Source organism: Cnephaeus nilssonii, assembly GCF_951640355.1.
Source record: "Cnephaeus nilssonii genome assembly, chromosome: 18".
NCBI lineage: Eukaryota > Metazoa > Chordata > Mammalia > Chiroptera > Vespertilionidae > Cnephaeus > Cnephaeus nilssonii.
In genome coordinates this window covers 30,154,360-30,176,480 of record NC_137089.1, presented here as the reverse complement: position 1 = coordinate 30,176,480, position 22,121 = coordinate 30,154,360, and the positions used below count along the sequence as shown (strand labels likewise).

General features: G+C 45.9%; 1 protein-coding gene across 1 annotated transcript; it reads left to right on the top strand.

Moving 5' to 3' along the window:
• Nucleotides 1–7,776: 7,776 nt before the first annotated feature.
• On the top strand, nucleotides 7,777–19,757 carry SDR16C5 (short chain dehydrogenase/reductase family 16C member 5; the record flags this gene model as incomplete). Its single annotated transcript, XM_079796691.1, has 6 exons — nucleotides 7,777–8,109; nucleotides 11,711–11,842; nucleotides 13,978–14,077; nucleotides 16,619–16,763; nucleotides 17,567–17,692; nucleotides 19,667–19,757. The coding sequence occupies 6 exons, from the start codon at nucleotides 7,777–7,779 to the stop codon at nucleotides 19,755–19,757; spliced, it is 927 nt and encodes a 308-aa protein (XP_079652817.1).
• Nucleotides 19,758–22,121: the final 2,364 nt, after the last annotated feature.

The following is a 22,121-nucleotide window of genomic DNA, read 5'->3' as shown; positions in this document are numbered from 1 at the left end:
ATGCTAAGATGTTGGTGAATTCACTTCCAGAATTTCTTTTTGCATATAAATAAAATTGTCATAGAAGTGTAACATCATATTATACAATTATTTTTATACTATGCTTTCTTAACTCACACTATGTGCAGAGTATTTTCCTATATCCTTGAAAAACATGACTTTATAAAAAATGGTTGTAGAGCATTCCATGCACACATATTTCTTAGAAATTAATAATCTATTTTTATTAATATGCTTATTTCTAGAAAGAGTAGTACATTTCCATGGTTCGAAACAGTCAAAAGTCTCCTATCCCAGAGGGAAGATGGAGGTGGGTGGGTGGGTGGGTGGGTGGAAAGAGATCAACCAAAACCAAAACTATTGTATGCATATATGCATAACCCATGGACACAGACAATGGGGTGTTAAGGGCCTGGGGCTAAAAGGAGTCAATGGGGGGAAAAGGAGGACATATGTAATACTTTCAACAATAAAGATTTAATCTTTTTTTTAGTCTCTTTTCCAACCTCTGACTCCTGGTGACCAGTTTCCCTTCCTGAAGTTAAAATGATAACTAATTTTGTTGTAAAGATAAAGTCCCATAGGTGGAATCCTATCTAATAATAGAGTAACATGTAAATTACGATCACTCTGCTACGCCCACAATTGGGCGGCGGGAGGCTGGGGGGCGGGACTCGGGGTGGCCTATCTGGCCATTGAGAGTCACGGATCCGCTGCCACTGAGGGGGGCTACCCTGCTGTTGAGAGGCGCAGGGGGCGGGACTCTCGCCCCCTGTGCCTCTCAACAGCCAGATCCGCGGCCGCTGAGCGGGCCTGCCGCAGACACCCAGCTGCGCCTCTCAACGGCAGGGTAGCCAGGTGTCCGCGACAGCCCCCCTCAGCGGCCGTTGAGAGGCGCAGGAGGTGGGAGTCCCGCCCCCTGTGCCTCTCAACAGCAGGGTAGCCCCCCTCAGCGGCCGCGGACCATCAAAAGTGGAGGAGCTGGGTGCCTGTCTGCTCCGGCACCAGGCCTTTCAGAAGCCTCCGCCAAGCCGGAGGCTTCTGAAAGGCCTGGTGCACCAGCGGACAGGCACCCATCTCCACCGAGAAAAGCGAAAGCGTGTAGGGGACCCTACACGTGCATGATTCAATCATGCACTGGGCCTCTAGCTGGCTGATAAATACTTGCTCTAGAAATGTATAATTTACACCAACCCTGTATGAAGCCATTCTTTTTCTTTTAACATTTATTGGTTTGGAAGGCTAAAACTGTTCTCTCCAACTAAGAATGAAGTTTAAGCACCTTTTTCATAATTCATTAGCCCATTCTGCATCTTCTATCACAAATTAGCTGTCTATTCCTGGCCTTTGCCATAAAGGACCCTTTAAAAATATTTTCTTAGCTTTCAGGATTATGGTCAAGAGTTTTCCCACGTCAAGTCAAAGTGAGGCCTTCTCCAAACAGCAGTGCTCAAATTCAGATCCTTTAATTACATCATCAGTGAAACCCCACTTCTTTGCACTCCTATTTTGTTTTAATGAGATTTCTAATAATGCTTGAGATTTCTTTCTTGAGGTCTTCTCTGAACTGCTGACCGGAAAGTAGAGTGAGAGCCCAGGGTTTTGCTCAGAGAAACCATGAAGATGACATAAGACTGGTTGTTCTGTAATGTTCACTCTTGTAGGCAGGCTATACAGTCCGATGCCCATTACACAACCTTCCATGTCTTAGTCACTCTCATTCCTGTAAGGTTCGAGGCACAGGAGACGGGAGACGGAGACCAAGGCATGTTAAAGAGAAAGTTTATTCTGCACTAACGAGCGAGATTCATCACGGAGGAGGGTAGAAAAAACAGGATTAGAGGAGGAGGAGGAGAAGGACCCAGCCGGACTGCCCCGCAGACTGGGGAGACAGCAACACGTGCAGCGATGAACACACCTTTTGAGGGGAGGAACAGGAAGGGGTGGGGCCCAGGGCACTCGGCACAAGCTGATTGGTGGTTCAATGCCTCGGGGATGTCCTGGCGGCAGACGCTGGTTACAGTCCACCAGTTGGGGGAAGGGAGGATCTATCAATTCCCAGGCGTTGCTCACCTCCACACCTTGTCCCAGCCTGTCTCTGAAGTCTGGAAAGCCCTTCCAGCCCAGCTACCTCTCCTCATCCAGGCTGGCGCGGTGCCCTATGCACAGGGGCACCTGGGGTGCATGTCTATCATCCGGACATGTGCCGTTCATGAATATGTCTACCCCTTCTCCTCCCCCCGCCCCCCACAAACAAAAAAACAAAAAACTGTAGTTCCCAGAGGCATGCCCACACTGAAATCAGTGCACACACACCTGCCCCATTCACTTTCCAATTGGACAGCTTCTCAAACTTTCCACAGCTCGCCACAGCTCACCGCTGCCTACAGAATACAAGTCACTTCCTAAAATACTGAAATGACATTCCAGGCTCTCCCCGGCACCTACTTTTCCAGGCTTAGACAACTCACCTGTTTCTTCTCACAGCTAAATAAAGAACACATGTGCAGTCCTCACACACCCAGGTCTGTCCCAGGTACAGGTTGACTAACACTGCTCTCCTCTGAGCCTTCATCACTTGTCACTTATATGCATCCTCCCCAACCCTGGGTGAATTCCAAACGCAATCTTGTCCTGACAGCCCTTTTTTCCTTCAATACCCCATAATTTAATAGTTCTGCTCCTGATGCCACCCATCAAGCTCCACCCTCTATTACAAGCGTGCAATGGGGAGCTCTGCTTATATTAGATGATTAGCTAATGTTAAGTGATCTTTATCTTTCTTTCTTGGCAGATGTGACACTGCTGTATTTTCTGGATCCTTGTACACAGAGAAGATGAATAAATACTGATTGGATCGGAGTGCACTGTTGACTTTTTCTCTTTTTTTTCTCAACCTCACCTTGATGAGCAAACTTTCCGCCTCCTCGCCCTCCTCTCCGCCTCCAGCTAGCGCCCCACCCACTCCCGCCCGCACTGCACCCGCCGCCGGAGGCTCTCGCACACCCACACTCCTTACCACCGCGGACCGCGGGAGCTAATAACCTCGAACCCAGATGGAAGCGTCCGATGCTGCGGGCGAGCACAGCCGCTGAGCGCAGCGCGGCCGGCTGCACCGGCCGGACTGGCTCCCTCCCCCGCACGGCCTCCCGCACCCGCCTCCCTCTTTGTTCTCTAGCACAAGGGTTCCCAGCGTCGGGGAAACACGTGGAGCCCTTCCAACTCAGAAATCCTGATTTAATAATCCAGGGAGCAGCCTGGCTCTGGGAATTTTGAACTTCCGCGGGTGCTCCTTGTGTTTGAATTCCCGGCGCCTGGCGCGCGCACCTGGTCTTCTCGACCTCCTTTCCAGCTTCTCGATCTGGCCGCCGGGGGAGAAGAGAAAGGAGCGGGACCCGCGGGGCACTAGGGGCCCACACCCGGCCCACCCCTTGCGGGGGCGCGGCCGATCCGCCTTCCGACGTAGTCTCCGGCAGGTGCCGGGATAAATCCCGGAGCCTCGGGGCTGCCAGCCAGAGCTGCGGTGCCCGAGGAGGACCTGGCGGCTTCTCCGCGCGCAGCGAGGGCAGCGTGTCCCGGGTGAGTTGGCGAAGTCCGGGGCCAGGGACCTGGCACGACCTCCTGGAGGAGTGGCGCCGGAGGCTCGCCAGCCCGCAGCGCCCGGGGCGTCAGCGCTGGGGAGGGGACTCGGGAGGAGCGCGAGGCGAGTCTGAAAGAGCGCCCCGCATCCGGCCCCTCGTGGGCGACCTGCTTGCCTCCTGCCCCAATCCGGAGCAGAGGGCAGGGTGACTTCCAGGTCCCCTCTTCGGGCCATTCAGCCTAGGTGCCCTGCTCTCTGCTGCTGGATGCATCTTCCTCTCCCTCCCCAACGCCCCAATCCCCCCTGGTCCCTCACCCGTCCCCTTCCCAGGACCTACTTGCTGCTGCCCCCTAGCCTGTGAAGCATAAATCACCTGTTTCCATTGCACCAGCTTAGTTCAGCTTTTGGACTAGGAGGCTAGGACATGGGATGGAGACACCAAAGAAGTCTTCAGCCTGATGAAATTTAAATTTTCTTTTTAAATGTTTTTATCCGTTTTGAGAGAGAGAGAGAACCATACGCCGCCTTCTGCTCGCCCCCTACCCGGGATGTGCCTCAACCCAAATGGAACTAACTGGCAACCTTTCAGTGCACAGGACGATGCCCAACCAACTGAGCCACACCGGCCAGGGCCAGCCTGATTAAATTGAATATGCTGTCATTTCCTAAGTAAGGAAGAGTCTTTACACTAAAATGGAACTTTATATTTTAGTGTTTTAATTTTGTTTGTAAGCATACTTACTATAACCATCTTTAACTGGTATAGCCAGGGATCATTAATTCACATGCTGGAAGTAACACCAGTCATAGCTCTAGCTGATACTTATTTTGCTGTCATTATGTGCCTAGCCCTGTTCTACCAAGGCTGTAACCTGGCAGGCCCTGAAATCTAGACCAACTCCTCTTGTCCCATCCCACCCCCAACCTATGCATCCTGGAGAGGGCAATGAGGACCTTCTTTTTCTCCCCAGAAAGTTTCATATGTGCTAGTATTGACCATATAACCATATAACGCTCCTTAATAGTTTACCTGCATTAACTCATTTAATTCTCACAGCTTCCCTTAGGAATTAGATAGTGGTGTGCCTAAAAGGGGCATGGATGGCCTGGTATTGGCTTTCTTGTGGAAGGAGTGTTGGCAGTGCCTAGGCTGCTGCCTAGGGAGGGTGCCTGGGGTGTCACATTACTGTAGAAAGTCTGATCCTCATCCTTGCAGGTCTGCAGGTACACACCCCCTGACTATCCTATCTAATAAAAGAGTAATATGCAAATTGCTTGTCACTCCAACAAACAAGATGGCCACCCCCATGTGGCCAAAGATGGCTGCCACAAGATGGCCGGCAGGGGAGGGCAGTTGGTGATGAACAGACTGGCAAGGAAGGGCAGTTAGGGGTGACCAGGTCGGCAGGGGAGGGCAGTTAGGGGCAATCAGGCCAGCAGGGGAGCAGTTAGGCATAGATCAGGCTGGCAGGGGAGTGGTTAGGGGGTGATCAGGCTGGCAGGCAGGAGCGGTTAGGGGCAATCAGGCAGACAGGCAGGTGAGTGGCTGGGAGCCAGAAGTCCTGGATTGTGAAAGGGATGTCTGACTGCTCGTTTAGGCCCGATGGGCAGTCGAACATCCCTCGAGGGGTCCCAGATTGGAGAGGGTGCAGGCTGGGCCAAGGGACTACCCCACCCCACCCCCCATGCATGAATTTCGTGCACCAGGCCTCTAGTTTAATATAAGAAGAGTCTGAATACCACTGTTCCCCCATCAGGGAACCTTCTTTCCAAGTCCTGCAGAGCCTGGGATGCCCAAGAAATTATCCAAGCTACTCTGTGAAAATAAATTTGAACAAAGATGCCAGAGAGTGTGAAGGCCATTTCATTCCAAGGATGGTGAAACCCCGTGTGACACAGCAAAAAAACACTCTGTTTAACCAGAATATCCATGCCCCCCACTGCCAGAATTCTTATTCCCTGGTCACACAGGTAAAACCTACCTTAAGGCTTAAACTCTTCTGTCCCTCTACTGGGTGAGCTACTCCCAGATCTGTCTACCTCTCACCATTCATCATATGGATATCCACTCAAATGTCCATTCCCGGCAAATCTCTCCTGTTGATTCCGACCTTAATCACAATTTAAATTAGATTTCCTTTCTATTCTCTATAGCTCCCTGCACTTTTCTTTCTAAATCTACTAGAGGCCCAGTGCATGAATTTGGGGTCCCTCAGCCTGGCCTGCACCCTCTAGCAATCAAGACCCCTCAGGGGATGTCGGACTGCCGATTTGGACTGCTGGTTTCCCCTGATCCCTAAGGATTGGGCCCAAACTGGCAGTCCAACATCCCCCGAGGGATGTAGGAGTGCACCAAGCGGCAGGTGGCTGAGGAGGAGCCCGAGCCCAGGCCGCTCCCACTCATCCCAGCCCTGCTGAGCCTGCCGCTGCCTAGTGTGCTGCTGCAGAGGCAGGAGAGGGAGAGGTTCACCCCACTGTAGCTGCGCTTGCCAGCCGTGAGCCCAGCATCTGGTGCCTGTCAGTCAGTCAGCTGAGTGGTGCTCTCACTGTGGGAGTGCACTGACCACCAGGGGGCAGGTCCTGTGTTGAGCTTCTGCCCCCTGGTAATCAGTGTGCATCATAGTGACCGGTCAAACGGTTGTTTGGTCACTTAGGCTTTTATATAGAGAGATAGATGGATTGTGATGATGTATTTATTCATTTAATGTCTATCTCTTCAACTAGATCCTTAGCTCACCAGGCCAGAGAATACAGGAGGCTGCCCATCCCCTAAGCCCCAGTGCCCAGCATCAATGCTCAACAAATATGATAAATGAACACCCAGCCCTGCACTAGCTAGCACAGGGACCTTGGATAAACCGCATACACATTCTTTCTGATCCTCAGTCTCATCTGTAGAATGAGCCAAGAAACAACAGTTTTGGTCACAATAATTTCTGAAGGGTGCAACCACACTCCAAGCCCTCCTCTAAATGACTCTATCCACTCATAGTCATTAATAGTAACTAGTTTATCCTCAACCAAACTGCAAAGTGAGGACCTGCTGTCCTTTAGTGGACATTGTCTTCCCTCCTCTGTCTATTCTCTATAGCTCCCCACTCAGGGCAACCCCCCACCCCACCACATCATGCCCCCTGCTAAACACATCTTCTCATCCTGGAGGAAATCAGACCTTTCTTTTTTTTCCAGTGGGTTGTTATTAAAGCATGTTCTAAACTCATTCCACTGAAGTGCGAGTAACAGATAACAGGATGTAAGTGTGGAGCCCAGGATGCGCTTGTCAGGAGGAGATTTGTTATTCATTCACCTTGTTGGTGAGCAGCAGCGTGAATCTGAAAAACATGATAACGTTTATAAAGCACTGTGAGCCAGCATGGGTCAAGCACATGACATACTTTTTTTTTTTTTTTTTTCATCTGCAAAACTACTCTATGCCACAGGACCAGTAAGTAGAGATGAGGAGATCTCGGCCAGAGAGGCTATGGAATCTGCCCCAGGTTTCACAGCCAGGCAGGGGCAGGACAGAACAGGAATCCAGACCTGTCTCTCACTGATGTCCTACAACCATAGGTCCGAGCGGCAAGTGATAGGGCGCAGGGGCCCCAGAGCTGACGGTGAATTCGTCAGAAAAGGTTTAGAAGGTCTAATTAGTTTTCTTAAAGTACATTATGCAAATAGGATTTTACATTTTTCTCTTGAATCTCACATTTTAAATAGTGACACATAATTTAAGAACAACAATGCAAATGAGAAAACACGAACCTAAAAGAAGACAGAAATAAAAGCAAAGATGTAGCAGTTATGTCATAAGCATTTCAATATAAATCAGCCAACAGGACTCATGATTATTATGAGAAAAGGTTCGCTCTGAGAAATAATGAATGTCTTCTTTGGGTTAAATTTGGGTGTAGTTACAGTTCCTCGTTAATGAACATTTGTTCATGAACAAAGCTAAGTGGACATGCAGATGTGTGCTGAGCTTGATCTTGGTGCTGGCCAAGATCCAGTCCCAGTGGGTCCCCTACTTTTTCTAAGTTCAGAGTCTGCTACCAGGAGAGATGTTTAAATCATGCTTCTCAATTTCTTTCAATATTTCAGGAAGTATGAGCTCCATGTAGCAAGCACACTCAGAGGGAGTAGACGCCAAGATCTTTACATGAGTTTGTCTGTCTGTCTTCATAGGTTTCAGTCAGAATATGGCTCCCAACATGAAGTCAGCCAAGAAAGTATTCGTTTTCTTAGGAAAATCAGTATTTAGTCTTCTGGAGACTGTGATTTTTACCTTAATCCCAAGGCCACGGAAGAACGTTGCTGGTGAAATCGTACTCATAACAGGTGCTGGGAGTGGACTCGGAAGGCTCTTAGCCCTTCAGTTTGCCCGCCTTGGAGCTGTGCTTGTTCTCTGGGATATCAACAAGGAGGGGAATGAGGAGACGTGCAACATGGCTCGGGACGCTGGGGCCACGAGAGCCCATGCCTATACCTGTGACTGCAGTAGAAAGGAAGATGTGTATCGAGTGGCCGATCAGGTAAATTTTGGGTGCTTACTCTTTGCTATGGGTAGTAAGAACTCTATGTAAATACGTGGACATACATCAGTTTCTCTATCTGTTTACTTTTCTCAGTGCCAATTTGCCTATCTCCAACATTCCTTCAATTAAAAATTTGGGGGGAGTGGGAATTAGAATGTTTGCAATACACCATGTTAAGCACCCTGTATGCATTGTATATTATAATCCTATAAAGTATGGCCTATTAGTACCTCCATTTCACAAGTGAGAAAATCAAGACTTAGGACAGGTAAATAGCTTACCTAAGAAAAAGATAATACGTAGCAAAGCGACAGCTGGGACATGAGCCTGTTGACTCCTGAGTAGGTACTCTAACCACCACTCTATTATAACTGACTGTGCTGGCCCCTATCATAATATAAGATAGGTGATAGCACCATCTTTGAGGATGAAGAAACTGAGGCACAGATACATTAACCTGCTCAGGGTTCCAGAGCTAGTGCATGACTAAGCCAGGATGTAAACCCATATTTAGTCTAATTTTAAATCCAGCTATTTCCACTCCACCACAATGCCTTTGATTTGCATGTGTATTTCTCCTAAGTTGTCATGAGAAAATCAGAGTATTTTATTCATCCTAAAGACTGTTAACCTCGGTTGTTCCTTTAGCGGTGACAGAGATGCACATGTTTAGAACGCTTTCAGGAAACCAAAGCTCCAATATGCCAATGGTAAGGTTTTCTTAGTTCGTAGAGGAACTTACTTGTTTGCTGGCTGTCTTCTTTCCTTATTAAGGATTAATCTGTCTTCATGTTGACACGAGTATTCTACACAGCACTCTCCAAGGCCACTTCTTTTGTGACTCCCAGGGTTCCCTCATTTAGTGAGAAGGGGGGAACTAGACCAGCTTGTGACAAGCAAGCAACCATATTGGAAAGTTCTTGCACAGCAACCACACTGGAAAGTTCTTGTACAGCAACCACATTGCAAAGTTCTTGCACAGCTTCTCTGCTCAAAACTAGTGGAAAGGTTTGCAGGTCACTGGCCATTGAGTGAGTTTGTAACTTGCATTTGAGTTTGTCTTTTACATTTTACACATCTGTTCTACCATCACCAATCACAGGCTGCCCAGAACAGTCTGGAGACCCAAACCCGACAAGCTAGCATGGGCTCATGCTGGGACCACCCTGCAAAGAGCAGTTGTGTCTTTTTCAGAGCTGACCTCACAAATTCAGCTCTTTGTCCTTGAAGCACCAGTCACCTGGCAGGTTGACGTACACTGATTACAAATAACTTCCCTGGCAAGTCTTAAGCAATAACTGGCTTGTGTTCAAACACAGCATCTTCACCTGTGGAACAAGCTAAGATGAGGCGCTCCATAAATAATTAGTTCCCTCTGCTCCATATCCATAATTTAGTTCTGCCCAAAATGTTCAGCTTTGGAAATGGTCAAACATGGTGCATTTTCTAGCCTATTATTCAACTTTTCTTACTTCTGGGTCTTGCAGATAATTAAGTATATGCTCTTTTGCATTCAGGAGTAGCAAACTACTTTCCACCTTATAAACCAAGCACTTCTACTTCTTATTCTGGATAGAGGGAAGCTACCAGAGAAATTTTACGAAGTATGCCATAGAGGAGTGGTCCAGGTGAAAATTGCCAGAGCAGTTTGACAGTGTTTTAGCTCCTCTGAGACCCCAATAACCTTGAAAGCTTGTGTCCCTAGAGCATAGCTGGCACTGAAAGTCCAGCCTTGATACCTGGCATCCTGGATGAGAGGTCATTTGGAACAGTAAACACAAGATCAGACTGGAGCTATGTAGTTGTCACTTATCCTTAATGTGGCACGTGGAAGTGTCCCAACTATATATTTAATGACTGTGATGCCTTAGACAAGCCAAATCATAATCAATTTTGCTTGGCATACCTCTAATTGACTGCAGTGGTTCAACAGAAAAAAAAAAAACACCTTATTACAGGCATACCGCTGAGACATTGAGGGTTCAGTTGCAGACCACTCAATAAAGTGAATTGTAATCTTTTTGCTGGTGAAGGATCTTGCCTTATTTGTAAAAATGAGGTGTGTTTTTATTTGTAGTATCTGTGAAATTTTTTTTAAGGTTTATTACTGATTCCAGATGTCCAGGGTCAAACTTCAGGATTGCTTCATCTTTTAAACCACGTGGTCACCGGTAGAAGTTGACTTGAACCTAATGCCCACTATGACCTATAGTGGTGGGAAAGTCAAATCAGCCATCCTGGGCAGTGTGGAGTTAGACACTAACACGCACAGCCTTCCTGTGAGTTCTTGTTGTCATAGCGTGGATGTTCAAAAGGTGGGCACAGCTTATGTGCAAGTCTTCCTGGAGTTGTGACTCAGGGCTGAATAGACTGCTGCCACATTCTTACAACAAGGAAGAATAATGAATGTCAGGAAGGAAGGAAGGAAGGAAGGAAGGAAGGAAGGAAGGAAGGAAGGAAGGAAGGAAGGAAGGAAGGAAGGGAAACTAAGTATAAAATTAGGATCTTTTGCGTTTTCCTTTAGATGTTACCCCTGAGCCCCTTATAAAACAACACAAACTTACTCTCATCCCACAATGACCACTTAAGTTATTGTAAGCCCAATGTCATCAAAGAAAATGTGGCCTACTTGTTCCTCCGTTCACAGATCTTATGCCTAAAAGTTTGGGGGAGGGAGAAGAAAACCAGCCAGTTGATGAAAACAGGATAGACAGGTTCTGAATCATGATGTGTGTTGAAAGCATGGATATGATGAATATCATACTTACTCCATTCACTCCCTACACCACCCCATCTCTATGTCTGCTAGGTTTTGATATATATGACACTAGAAGTCCGGTGCATGAATTCGTGCACCAGTGGGGTCCCTTGGCCTGGCCTGTGGGATCGGGCCGAAACTGGCTCTCCGACATCCCCCAAGGGGTCCCGGATTGCGAGAGGGTGCAGGGCAGGCCTAGGGACCCCACCAGTGCATGATCAGGGCTGGGGAGGGATGTGGGAGGTTGGCCAGCTGGGGAGGGACAGCGGGAGAGCTTCAGGGTGTATCCAGCCTGTCTAGCTCAGTCCTGATTGGCCGGACCCCAGCAGCAAGCTAACCTACCTGTCAGGACATCTACCCCCTGGTGGTCAGGGCACATCATAGAAAGGGGTTGAGCAGCCTTAGCATATCATTAGCATATTATGCTTTGATTGGTTGAATGGATGACATGAAAACCGGACACTTAGCATATTAGGCTTTTATTATATAGGATGGCTATAAGTGCGTATGTCCCATCACATTGATTAAAATTATATTCTTCTTAGAGCATAGAATAAAGTTACTATGCACTGAATATAAGAATAGCTCTAAATGTAGAAGGAAAGCAGCATTGCATTGTTGGAATTATCATAAGGAGAGGAAGAAATAAAAAGCATCAAACTTGGATTGCTGATGCACTGTACACTCAGCAAAGGAAATAAAACATGCTTTGTTTTCAGACTGCATAAGCTCGGTCTCTGTTAACAAGGATAAAAGGTGTATAAAGATGGGGGGGAAATTAAACCTAGAGCATGTAAGAAATTACTACGTTGATGGTGCTGCTCTTGTTACTCAATTCAGGTTAAAAAAGAAGTTGGTGATGTTTCCATCCTAATCAACAATGCTGGCATCGTAACAGGCAAAAGCTTCCTCGACTGCCCAGATGAGCTTATGGAAAAGTCTTTTGATGTGAATTTCAAAGCACATTTGTGGGTAATAATTTTTTCTTTTCATAGCAAAGATTAGCCTCTAAATCAAGCACAGTCTTCTCAATTTTAGCTTATCCTGGTCTACCCAATCATCTTCTCCCAATCCAACTCAACCCACACCTCCCAGAACTACTCGCCAGGGAATCCTACAAAGACACACTGTCCTCATGGTACTACTATCATTTATTCACTGTCCTAGACACCTCAGGCATGAGCCTTAAAACAGCGCCTTGAGATAAGGAATCGCAAAAATTCAAAGACTTACTCGAGGCTACACAGCAAGTGACCGCTCTTAGACTTGACCAGGGTGACCTTATCATTTGCCTAAGGGGCAACTCTTTTGAAAAAAGCAAAAGAGGGCATTCTTAATAAGCACCATTAACCAGGTCTATTCTGAGCAAACCAAAACATTTGGTCTCCTGACTCAGTACCTACACAGGGAAAGAAAGGTTCCTACCAATAACCTTGGTGACTCCATGCTATAGACATTAAGGGGCACAGCCGTGTGCCCACTTTCAGACATTGTGTTTTCCTGGCTGCTGCTGCGAGCAGTCATGTCAGGCCGCCCCATGCCAGGCACGATCCCTTGTTCTGCCTCTCCCAGAACATGAGCCCGTTTTGTTCCTGCCCCACTCATAGCTCATCCTTCCCTTGTCCAGCTCTGCTTCCGAGAGATTATTTGCTGGAGATTTCTGAGATCCCCTCCATTCTCCTCACACCTCTCCATGTGGACTTTCCAACCAACTCTCCTTGTTTTCTGTCTCCTAGTTTCACCAAAAATGCCATGATGCTGGTGGTACTCTTGGGGTTCTCTTTAGTTTTCAGGAGAAAGATGGAAAGATTCAGAACTAAGTGGCCACCATGCTCCTTCAGGAACTACTGCAAGTGACTTACGTTTTCTTGTCCCAAATGCCTCTCTGCTTCATTAGCATGAAGTTGGAGTATACCGTCAGAATGAAGACAAAGACAGTCTCCCTGAAAGTCTCCACTCCCGGGCTGTCACGTTCTTTTCCCACCTCTCAGCTTTCCTGGTCTCTTCCATGATCTCCTCTTTCTCTTACACTTTCTTTAGATGTTCCTGCTGTTTCCCTGCTGGCCCCTGCCCTCCCTTCATGCCCTCTCACTCTGTACCCTTTTTCTGAGCAAGTCCAGGTACCTTCTTTGAGTACTGCACAGAGTAGGCACTTACTTGCTAGAGAGCACATGGTGACAAGGCTGGCAAGGGGAGTGTCGCCAAGGAGACGTGACTCAGAGCAGACACCAGGGTGTCTTATTATGCTGCTTGTTTTGATTTTCCATCTCTCTGTAAGTGTTAGGTTCTCTCTGAAACTCATGATGATGCAGACAAACAAAGGTTGGTTGACTTTTACAAGAGATTCTTTTTCTCATATTTATTTATATTAGGAAACAAATATGAAATATAAATTTATGAAATAAAATGCAGTTATTCATATTGGTTAATTATTTCTCTGTTGTAGAATACATCTTCTCTCAAAGCTCATTGCTCTTTCCTTTATCTTCTTTCTCCAAATCCCATATCAAAAGTGAAGGTGCTCTGTGGTCCTCAAACACAGTATCCATCCCCTCTTTCTAACAGATATTCTCTTTTATGACATGGAACAAAATTAAGAAACTATTATTCGAAGAAGTAGAGATAAATGTAAAACAAAGTGATATTTTACACCGAAGCCAACAGCAGCATCTCCTGTAAACACTGTTCAAAAAAATTGAAATTCAGATATGATCCCAGGGGAAAAAGAGCATTATAAATCTAAATAATCTTATTCTTGATTATAACCTAAATAATGATATCTTTTTCTTTCTGGATTGTGGCTGCCACAGCTAAGATTCTCCTGTATTGCTTCAATTATTGTGTTAATATTGTGTTTTGAAAAATCAAATATGAGCAAAATATAAGTTTGAGTAAATTATTTGTAATAATATTGGTATGCCATGAGGAAAATGTTAATTTCATAGGTTAAGATGGTTACTTTCCAGATACTTAAGTTTTTATATTGAATTGCCTTCAGGTATTTTTATGAGCTTAAAAAAATTTTTAATCACAATGATCATATAAACATCTGAAAAAGAGTAAAATGTGGTATCAAGTATTTAAAAGTTTTACTTTGCTCATCTTAGACTCATAAAGCCTTTCTACCGGCTATGATCGCTAATGCCCATGGACATTTGGTTTGCATTTCAAGTTCAGCTGGATTAGTTGGAGTAAATGGGCTGGCAGGTAAGAAAAGTGTAATATTTCACGTTTGCACATTTTTCCTAACTCTAACTTATATAATAGCTCTGAGTAATCAGCATTGGCTTGATGCACCAATAATAAAGATAAAAATTAAGAAGTATATTCAATAAGGGAAGTGGTTGAGAAGTACATAATGCATCAAAACTGGCCATCAGATATACCTACCGAAAGTTGAAGTATTCACTTTGGAATCATTAGGTCTTATGTAGTCCCCTGGGTTTAAAAACGAGAGAGAGAGAGAGAGAGAGAGAGAGAGAGAGAGAGAGAGAGAGAGAGAGAGAGAGAGAGAGAGAAATCTTACTGATGACTGTTTTTACATAAGTGATTAGCATAGTCACCATCCCCAAATTTCATCTGGTACTGTCTTCAGCATGGTAAGGACAACCACTCTGCCTTCTGAAGTCTCCCCCTGCTGTCAGTTTGGAGATAATTTCTCCACCCCAAGAAACCTACCCTTCACCTCTTTGCTTTCCCACTGGTTGGAAGACTTGCAGGAAGTGGTTGCCATTTCCATCTCCCTTGCAACTGGCTTGACATTAGCAGTGGGGAGGGGGCAAAGAGATATACCAAGATCCTCAGTGAAGGTAGCCCAGCTCCGGAGGGGGCTCCAGGAGGAGCAGAAATCTTGTCCTTCCCCACCAGGGCGTCCCCGGGAGCAACATTCCGTGTACTGACACAGATCCCCGAGACTCGGACATCAGAAGCCCTAGCTGCAATACTCGGATAACTTTGGCCAACCTGCCCCTGGGGCACTTCCCTATGCTTTTGAGCTGAGCAACATAATTCAAGATTCACAATACCAGTCTAGGCGCAGTTCATCTCAGTTATGTGAATAGGTTTTTCAGAACCACCAGTCACCCAAAATATTACCAGTCTGTGCACATCTCCCTGTACTCTGTCGTTCTCAGAAATCATCACATATTAGTGTTACCTCTCTCTTATATGTCTGATAAATGATGAAACTCTGAAATAATACAGGTATATTTACAGCTTCTGTTCATCTTTTTTTCTGACACTGTATCTCTCTATCTTCAGAAGGATTCTTCCATCCCCAGCTGGCCTTAGAAACAAGTGTAAGCCTTTTATAATTCCCATAGTGGGGGGTCTTGGCTCCCCTGCATCCGAACCACCATGGGTGTTATTTGTAACTAGAGGCCCGGTGCATGAAATTCATGCACGGGGGAGTGTCCCTCAGCCCAGCCTGCACCCTCTTCAATCTGGGACCCCTCGAGGGATGTCCGACTGCCTGTTTAGGCCCGATCCCAGTCCCTCTCACAATCCAGGACTACTGGCTCCCAACCGCTTGCCTGCCTCTGCCTGATTGCCCCTAACTGCTTCTGCCTGCCAGCCTGATCACCCCCTATCCACTCCCATGCCGGCCTTATCGACGCCTAACTGCTCCCCAGCTGGCCCAATTGCCCCTAACTGCCCTCCCCTGCAGGCCTGGGTACTCCACTCAACTGCCCTCCCTTGCTGGCCTGGTCACCCCCAACTGTCCACAACTGCTCTCCCCTGCCAGCCATCTTATGGCAGCCATGTTGTATCCACATGGGGACAGCCATCTATGACCACATGGGGCGGTCATCTTGTGTCTTGGAGTGATGGTCAATTTGCATATTACTCTTTTATTAGATAGGATGCAGAATCCCTCCTCCTGGGCCAGAGCTGCTCCCCTAATCTCCAGGGTTGAGGGATTCAGTGAGTTGCATTTGTACCAAATGACTCAGATGTTCCTAGAAGCTGGTCAGGACTCCTCTCCCCTCCCTCCTTCTGTGGTCTTACCTGCCTTCTTGAGCAGCAGTGGACCTGACATCCCCACGCCCGGCACTTACCTCCTGGTTTTTGCCAGTTGTAGTAGCTGCTTCTGAACAGAGCAAGTACGTCTACCTCGGATACCTCGTTTGACTGTGTGAGGCAAAGGGAAGGAGGAGCTCAGCTACACGCCTTTTCTACTCCAAACTTTTCCATTCAGCAGATTGAAAACCCAGGTTTACTTGAAGTGAGAGTGATTGAAGACAGCAAGCTCAAAATGGACAAGCTACTGAGTCCTTTGTTTTTCTTCTGAAAGTGGAAGAAAGAGTTAGAGTTGGAATAAAGTTTGATCCGAGTATCATGACCCGCGCTGCCCTCTCTTGTCTAGCCTACTACATCACTTACTGTATTTCCTCTGTTATGTGCCTTCCTGCCCCAATTGGGTTGGAATTCTTTGGGCCTAGACACACACACCATGTGCCCATATAACAGCCAGCACATGTCTGACCATTCATTAACGTGGAAGTAAAGGCTAGCAGGGTGACTGTAGGAGACTCCTCGCAGCATCTACTTGGTCTTTATCAACTTTATGTGACCGTGTACCTCCCCACTCATTCGGCACTTCTTCCAGTGGGAGGAGACCAAGATCACACAAAACAAGAACTCTGAAATCGTTGTCTGAGTTTCTGTCGGTTAGTGTTTTGAGGAGACTTTATGTAATGCCACTTTTAAAACTTCAGAAGGTACATCAGCATTATTTGTCTTTTTCAGATTACTGTGCAAGTAAATTTGCAGCTGTTGGATTTGCTGAATCTGTTTTCATGGAACTATTTGCCCAGAAAATAAAGGGGATCAAAACCACGATTGTGTGCCCATTTTTTATTAAAACTGGAATGTTTGAAGGTTGTACTACTGGGTAAGTATATCCTGTAATATCAAAGAAACTGCATTTTAAGAAATGATCGCCTATTTTATTTTTTCTGTTTTTGTTTGTTTGTTTGTTTGTTTTACTTTTTTAAATCCTCACCTGAGGACATACTTAGAGAAGTTATCAAACTGGCAACTTTTCGGTGCATAGGGCAACACTCAACCAACTGAGCTACCCCGGCGGGGCTTTTCTGTTTTTAAAAGTTGTTTCAAAATAGATTTCTCTAGGATTCAGCATGATTTATAAATGGTCTTCAGAAGTTATTCTTTACTCAGATGTGCTTATATTTCAGATGTTGAGTTTAAGGTGAATGGTTTATCAAAGCTGTGTCTCACTGGCAGCCACCTTGCAGCCCGGGTCTGCTCACCTGTCTCCCCAGCACCCAATCACATTCCCTCTCTGCCACCCAGCTCCCTGCTCCCCTCATCCCTGATGCCACAGAGGACTGAAAATCACTGAAGGGACACAAAGGCCCCATTCTGCATCTCATGGAGATGACAGGAAATTCGTTTTCAAAGACTTGCTTTATACTAATAGAATCATTTATTTAATATGGTTTTACTTGTATCCATATTATACATCAGTGTATTCATTAGAATCATCATTTTCCATTTCAAATTCTAGTTATTATTATGTTGATAAGCAGGGAGTAAATATAGAGGTAGATAAAATCTGGGAGGGAATGAAGCAAATAAATGGTAATGTCTTACAGTCTTTTTATGCTTAATGTGCAAGAACTGTTTTTATTAATTTGTTAATTTTGCTTGTTTTTTTTCTTTTTTACTCCCTAGCTGTCCTTCTCTGTTACCGATTTTGGAACCGGAATATGTAGTCAGAAAGATAGTAGATGCTATCCTGCAGGAAAAAGTGTACTTGTATATACCGAGATTTTTATACATCCTGATGTTTTTAAAAAGGTAACAATACCAGTCATCTTCTATGACTTCTCTAATGTACCAATCGACGACTTTTCCCAAATCCTGCCAGGAGAAGCCTCACTCGCAGAGTCCTCGGTACTGGAAACAGTGCAGGGCATTTGCACATACTGTGCCCCCTCTTCGCTTAGGCATTCCTTCCCTGACCTTCCAGAATATCCCAAATGGCTTCAGTGCACACTGTCCTAGCACCTGACCCTGGCTTCCTTAGAACATCTCACTGCTCGTGGAGTTAGGACTGTTCATGGCACACTTACTTGTGAGATCCTTGGATTATCATCTGCCGCCCCACTGAGCCGTGAGTTCCTTGAGAGCAGAGGCCAGTTGGTTTCTGCTCACTCTTGTGTGTGTTCAGCTCCAGGGAAGAGCCTGGCCAAAAAAAAAAAAAAAAAAAAGAGGTGCCCTTCCTGCATAAGCAAGTCTTTTCTCTTTAGCTAATTGTATCCACTTTAGACAATTAACCCAAAATCATCCTTCCCTGCCTTCACGTCCGCAGGCTTCACCTAGCACAGGAATAGTGGCTGAAATGACTGCTAAGGTGTGGGATGAGGCAAAAGGGTGTTTGTCAAGGAGATGGGAAATCTGGAGTTACAATCCTGCTGTGTACTAAGCCTGTGACTCTGAACATGACCTTCATTCTCCAGGTCCAATTTCCTCATTTACAGCGTAGAAATCAGTGCTTGTTACAGCTTGTGAATGAGCCAATGTAATGCCTTTATTGGGCAGCGTGCATGTTCACAGTACAGTGCCTCCACTTGCCTAATAGAGGTTAATGCCAACTGTAAAGAACATGGGATTCAATTTTTCTAATTTTTAAAATAATTATAGAGTTGATATTACTTTGATAAGCCCCAGATTGAGGGGAGTCTGCATAATTCCTGAGAAGGCTTTGAAAGCATGAAGAAATTCAGTGAAGGGGATCACAGCACACACTCCTTCAGACATCCCACAAGCATTAGAGGGTGCCTAGTGTGTGCCATGCATTGCTGACGACCCTAGGATTGGGGGTTACAGCAAAGGATAAGAGAGACAAGAGTCCTTGCCCTTGTGGAAATTATCTTCCCAAAGGGTAGGGAGCAGGGAACAAACAAAAAATAATAAAGTAAAAAAGAAGGTATGCTGGGTGGTGATAAGTGCTACAAAGAAATATGAAGCAGGAAAAGGAAATTCCAAAGTGGTAGGATCGGGGGTGCAGGTTGAGGTCTAATTTCCAGTATGGCGCTCAGGGGAGGTCTCCTGAGAAAGGTAACATTTACTAGAGACCTGAAGCTGGGGAGGGCAGGAACCACCTGGGTTTCGTGGGGTGCCCCCAGAGGAACAGCGAGCACAGGTCCTTTACTTTATCCCACCCTTAACTCAGGTGTCAGGTTTACTGCGCCTGCTCTGTTTACTGCCCCTCTCCTTGCTCTGCAATGTGAATGTCAGAATCAGCAGGGTCAGAGAGCTCCGTCAGGAGGGGCATGTGGGGGTGGAGAAGATGAACAGTCTTCGTTGGGCCTTGCCAGCCATCTGAGGAGCTACTGCATCTAATCCTCACAGTAGTCCCAGAAAGAAAGATGAATGACCTCATTTTACACTGGAAGAAACTGAGGCTCCCGAGCTCAGTAGCTTGCCTGAGATGACATTGTACATAATAGAGCTGGGTTTCAAGCCAGGCTCATCTGACTCCACGAGACGTCCCTGCTTCCAGCCCATCATTACATCGTGTAGGGAAGCTTTGGAAATGGACGTGAGAAGTGAGCTGAATAATGTAAATAAAGCAAGGAGAGGTATAGAAACCCTGAGCTGGTGTCCTCCCACATTGTATGCAAGCCCAGGGTGATACTGGGGCATGCACAGCAATGTGTGCATGTGTGAATTCTTCTGTGACAGGTCAGTGGCACTGCTTTTCAGCTGTGCTGTAACGATGCTTTTATGAATGATAACCGAGAAAGTTTCCTCTTGTTTTCTCTTTAGTGTCCTGCCCATCAAGTTGAGATTGCTCATAACTGAATTTATAGGCGCCTTCAATTTTATGGATGGCTTCGTTGGAAAGAAAAAGAACTAATGACTAACTCTATGGCTGATGTCATCTAAAACCCAACATCTAAAACCCAACATACTGTTTATTTCAATGAAGAGAAGGATTTTTGTCTGATAGAATATATCTGGAGACGATAAGTACCATTCTTGTTCTTCTATCTGGGCTGGAATATTCAGCCAATACTTTTGTAAATAAGGTTGCCATCTGCTTGTTTGTTGAGTGCATTTTTTCATATTACCTAATAATAGACAAACATGTAAATTGACCTCCATTTTTTCATATTACCTAATAATAGACAAACATGTACCTCCGCTATGCCCACAGCCAATCAGAGTGAGTATGCAAATTAACCCAACAAAGATGGTGGTTAATTTGCATACATACCTGGGTCCCAGGGACCTCTTCAGCACCCAGGTCACTCCCACCGGAGTGGGGGGGCCTTCCCAAGCCTAAAGCCTGGGGCGGAGGCTTAATGCTTGGGAAAGGGCCAAGCCTGCGATCAGAGGGAAGGGGGGAAAAAATCAATGGAAACATATCCTCAGGTGAGGATAAAAATAAAAAGAAAGAAAGAAATGTCATATCCTATGAAAGACACATCTTGAAAATGCCTATAGAAAGTTGTCATTTTTTTCATGGTGAAGGGACTGGAGTCCGTGTTGATGAAAATAACCTTGGTGGCTGCGGTGACTGGCAGTGGCTGCAGTAGTGAGGTGATGGGGCTGGCGCCTTCCCCTGATCAGCCCAGTGGCCTACCACAAAGGAAGGCCAAACTGCAGCTTAGGTCCACTCCCAATGGGGAGCAGACCTAAGCCATCAGTAGGACATCCCCTGAGGGCTCCCAGTATGTGAGACGGGGCAGGCTGGGCTAAGGGACCCCTCCCCAGTGCACAAATTTCGTGCATCGGGCCCCTAGTTATTAATAAAAACAGCTCATTTTTGTCATCTCTGCTTGCAACAGACGTGAGAGAAAACCCTCTCACATGATGAGTGTTTAGCAGGAGTGCCCTCTTTCCAGAGGACACACAACTCTGGATGTCCTGTCATCTTGCTCTTCGCCTTAATCTTTTTGAACCTCTGTGTGCTCCCTGGTGTAGAAAAAGCCAGCCTCCCGTGTCCAACTTTCCAAAGCAGCCACACAAATGCTTACTTCTACATGCCCCAGATGCTCACAGAGTAAGTGCCAATCCTGCTAAAGGTACATCAGGGGCCCCTGTGAGGGAGCCTTACTGTCCAGTTCCTGAAATCCCCGGTAGGCAGTGACCCTACATCCAACTCTGAATGGGACCACATTTTTCTTCCTAAAAGACATCAAAGAATGGTTGCTTCTCACTCTGAAAATGACATTCTACTGAATGAGAGAAACTGCTAACTATTAACCCAGAAGACACACTCATGTGGTTAGTTTAATTTAGTATTTCAAGTTGGGATTCATGCTGAGATGTTTTTCCATAGGATGGACAATTTTATGCATTTGCATTCATCAGTGCTGCCTTCATTACAGTTTAATCAACTGGCCAACTGCATTCATGCTTTGGAGATTTCACCATAAAAGGAAGATTAAGCAAAATGTGGTCATTACCAGACCCTGGAACTCCTTCCCAGGCTGGTCGGGGCACCTGCCTTGCAAGAGAAACAGCAGCCTTTGTCTCTTACTTTCCTTTGTGTGGGGAACAGGAAGGGGTGAGAGGAACCTTGGAACACCCTGTGAGAGTCCAAAGAAAAGAGTTTAAGTATCTTAGGGGTAAGTTGCTCTTAGAGCGATAAGGATGTGGACTGGTGGACTGGTTTATCTTGAGCTGTGGACTGGTTTATCTTGAGCTGTCTGTAGGATTCCGACAGCACTGCTCCTGTATTTCCTTTCCATTCAGAAAGTCTTTTAAAAAAAAAAAACAACTTGTTTTATGATCATAAAAATGATAGCTAATATTTCTTGTGCCTGGCACGAATCTCAGCACTTTATACACATGATTTCATCAAACAGGAATATTGCATCATTACTCAAAGGATAATAAAGCTGTTTGGTATATGCCAAAGAAGAAAAGGCATCTTATTTCACAAGAGTGACATCCTACTCGACTGTAGATGTGTACTGAGAGGATCAAAAGGCCCTCTGACTAACCAACTGAAGTTCCAAATCCTTGGTTAACAAGGTTAATTAACAGAGAGGCACAATATTGCTCCTCTATTACAATTCCAAAAGCATATATTCTAGGGGCCTGTCTATTTAGTTGAAGAATAAAGAAGAGACTCTTAGGGGATTTAGTAGAACAAAGGTCTGGGTGTAGTGGGCATCCACCACTCATAACAGCATTAACAGCAATTATTTCTAATTGGAGAGCATCTTGCAAGGCTGGGCGACTACAAAGGCCTGAAATTCAATTGTGGTTT